Source organism: Portunus trituberculatus, chromosome 32 (genome assembly GCF_017591435.1).
Source record: "Portunus trituberculatus isolate SZX2019 chromosome 32, ASM1759143v1, whole genome shotgun sequence".
Classification (NCBI taxonomy): Eukaryota; Metazoa; Arthropoda; class Malacostraca; order Decapoda; family Portunidae; genus Portunus; species Portunus trituberculatus.
The window spans coordinates 1,641,079-1,644,462 of NC_059286.1; the positions used below are offsets into that span (position 1 = coordinate 1,641,079).

At 37.0% G+C, this 3,384-nt stretch overlaps 1 protein-coding gene across 1 annotated transcript; it reads right to left on the reverse strand.

Annotated features, from left to right (window-relative positions):
- Nucleotides 1–1,010: 1,010 nt before the first annotated feature.
- LOC123512015 lies at nucleotides 1,011–2,895 on the reverse strand. Its single transcript, XM_045268141.1, has 3 exons — nucleotides 2,553–2,895; nucleotides 1,857–1,957; nucleotides 1,011–1,363 (listed from the first exon to the last, which is right to left on the reverse strand). The coding sequence occupies exons 2-3, from the start codon at nucleotides 1,883–1,885 to the stop codon at nucleotides 1,033–1,035; spliced, it is 360 nt and encodes a 119-aa protein (XP_045124076.1). The 5' UTR covers nucleotides 1,886–1,957; nucleotides 2,553–2,895; the 3' UTR covers nucleotides 1,011–1,032.
- Nucleotides 2,896–3,384: the final 489 nt, after the last annotated feature.

Sequence of the window (3,384 nt, forward strand, 5' to 3'; positions counted from 1 at the left end):
TGCGGCTTCTGCATAGGAATTGAGCGCTTCCAGAATTCTTCCACCACTGCCATAGTATCCACTGCTGCGTTCTTGGTCTTTCTCTGTTGCAGATGGTGATATAGGAACACCTGCAGCACCTGCTTCTTTGACGGCAGCTTAGTTCCAGTGATGGAGTGCTCCAACGAGCCAAGTAAATAAACCTCGGTCTTAGATCTTGTAGATGCCATTGCCACGGTGAAAAGAAAACAGTAGGCTAAGGCAGTGGAGCGCGCTGTGCAACAACCGCCCAGCAGTGACGTGTAGCTGACTGAACAACAGCTGCACAGCAGGGCACACTTGTCACTCAACACTGCCCCAAAACATACAAGAATTGAGCGTTTACCGTCGCGACTTACTACGCGTTTTATACGAGTTATTATGTTCGTGCCAGGTTTGATGTTTGAATTAACAATTATTATAGAAGGTATATTATACAATATGCAATATTATCTGGAATACTATCATATTTGAATCTTGCATTAGATTCTCTCAACATCACACACTTTGAACGATATTTGCAAAAATAAGGATTTTGACACAATTATTCCAAACTTTGACCTCCTTGAGCGACCTCTTGATATTAATATTTTTAAAAATATTTTACACGTTGCTTCTGGTGGAACCTCACAATTTGGCCGCCGTCCAGTAGAAAATCGAAAATTAATTTAAGTGTCATATATATATATATATATATATATATATATATATATATATATATATATATATATATATATATATATATATATATAATGTGTGATACAACATCAAGCAGTAAATCAATGTCTTTCTTTTACAGCATTACTGGGTGATGAGACACCAGTGTCATGACTGCTGAGATTGGTGTTAATCTCATGTAAGTAGTGTTTTTTTTTGTTTTTTTTTTTCTCTCTCTCTCCCTTGCCTGAAGTAAGTAGATTGTAGGTTGAGCATATAGAAACTGCAGTTAATTTTGTGTTAACACTAATATTTGGTTGAGTGGTTACAAATAGTACATTATTTATATCTTTATTACTATTTTTTATTTGTTTGTTTCTGGTACTCTAGTTTTTGTGTGTAGTACATGTACTTAGCCTGTTCTGCTTCTTGCTTCCTTTCATGAGCCATTATAGATTCTTCAAGGAGTGCAAGCTCAAGCTTCCTTTTCTTCTGCAGGTGGATGATCTCCTCCTCATCCACATAGACCAGTGATGTACCAGGCAAGTCTGGCCCCTGTTGGTGCCACATCACTGGTGCTGGAAGTGGTGTGGCAGGTGCCTCCTCCTCAACACCCACTTCCTCGGTCACCACTTCTCTCTGTTGGGCTGCCTCTGCCACTTCCCCAGCATCATCTGCTGCCTGAACACTGCTGGCATCATTAGTTCTAACTTCAGAAACTAAGCTGATAATGTTTTGGTTTTATTGCTAAGGACTAAAGTAACAGAAACCAGTAAATCTAGCTAAGGGTACAAAGTGTTTGACTTAAATCCTATTCTGTTTGGAGGAAGCCCATGTCTAAGAAACTGTAAATACTTAAGACTCGTTATCATTAACACATTCACCCACTACAACACCATACTTATGAATGGGGAGAAGGGATAGGAATTAAGTTAACTTTATTAGTTTTTTTCTTTTCTTATTACTGTTTTATCTGTTTGGTTAAAGAATAAAAAAAAAAAAAATGAAATTTTCTCAACACTAGATAACAAATTTACCATTGTGTATAACTGTAAGTTGTAAACTAACTGGGAACACAGTATTTTGGATTGCAGACATTTGAGACAACATTATGGCCTAATATTGCTATATCTACAAGTGGCTTATCCTTTGTTAAGGAAGGTGCATTCAATGATGCTTGCCTTATTGGTACACCCATGAATAGAGACATTCTTGGGGTCCAAAATCTCAAAGATTAACTCATCGAGCTGGGAGAGAGGAGGGTTGGCAGGAGGTCCACCACCTGGAAAGTGTAATATAATCTTATTGCTAATGAATTGCAAATACAAATAAATAATTTATAAAGAATGTGTTTTCACATAACATATGTAACTCAGATGTGTGGTTGGAGTAATATTATTTGTCAGAGGTAGACATTACATCATAATTAGTGTGTGCAATAAATGCATCCACTTCACATAAAAGAAAAAAAAAATGCAGGAAATGGCTGGCACTTTAATATATTAGTCACTAGTACAAAACTTTTTATGTTGCTGCTTCCAAACTTAAAACAGGAACAGTTTACTGAAATTTATTCCTTAAAGTGGTTAGGTTCCATGATCTAAATCTCAAGTAACCTTAACAGTAGACCTGCTGAAACTTAGTATTTACTCAAATACTAGTAAGCTTCCTTGCAAAAAATAAATAACCATAAACAAATACTTTTCTTTAAGTGAAATTGCATTACCTATTCAGTGCTTAAAAGGAATAATAAGATAAATCATATCTTTTGTTAGGATGAAACTGAAATTTCTATCAAGCTCAAAAATATGAAAATCTTGCTACAACTCACACACAAATATCACACAAAAAATAGCTCCCAAATTAATAACTCTTACCTGTGGCAGTCATGGCTTCTCTCTGCTTGCTGGTGTTCCGTCATGCCTCAGATTTTATAATATGCCAATGTTTCTGGCACTCCTCAGTGCGGAGAATGTCTGACACGGCAGACACCTCCGCACTATTGGTCCTCCAAGCAGCATTTCTGGCTTCATTAGAGCAGCCAGCTGTGGAGAAGTCGCACCGGAGTATTTTTGCGAAAATTTTGTATAGGTGGGCCAGATGAAAGCGTCCAGTTCGTCTTCCTGTTCCTCTTCTTGTCTTGAGTCTCTTGAGTAGCCATGGTGCGCAGTCGAAGTTGGCGCCAAATGATTGTTGGTTTGACAAGATGACATAACATAAATAATACCTAGGATGATTGTTGAAAACTAACTAGATAAATATGGTATTTTCACCCGTTTCTTGCAAAATTCCTCAAAAACATTACATAACGTCCTCATGTTAGCTTAGGTTATAAAGACCAAAGCATGTAAATAATAGGCCACCAGGGCCCATCTAGGTTATCCTGTATCAGTCGCACAGCGACCTCGTCATCAGTACTTAAAGATACACTTACAAGTACACAATACATTATATACTAATTCTAAATATTTGGCCCATTAACAGGGCTAAGTCCTGCAGCGAAATCCTCTACAATTTGTGGTCCCCATACATGGGGATCATGTCTTATTTAACTATAGTAAATTTCTTATAAAAACTATCATGCAGTGCTATACATAATTATAAATCTAATAAATTTAAGTGCTTATCTAATCTGTTTTTAAACATTGTCAAACTAGTGCTATTTACAACCGTCTCTGGCAATGCATTCCAGAAGTCTACCACCCTATG

Coding starts and splice junctions, on each gene's coding strand:
- LOC123512015 (XM_045268141.1), bottom strand. CDS start 1,885: ATGTCTCTATTCATGGGTGTACCAATAAG. Junction 1,364..1,856: donor TTCATGGGTGTACCAATAAG/GCAAGCATCATT, acceptor TGATGCCAGCAG/TGTTCAGGCAGCAGATGATG.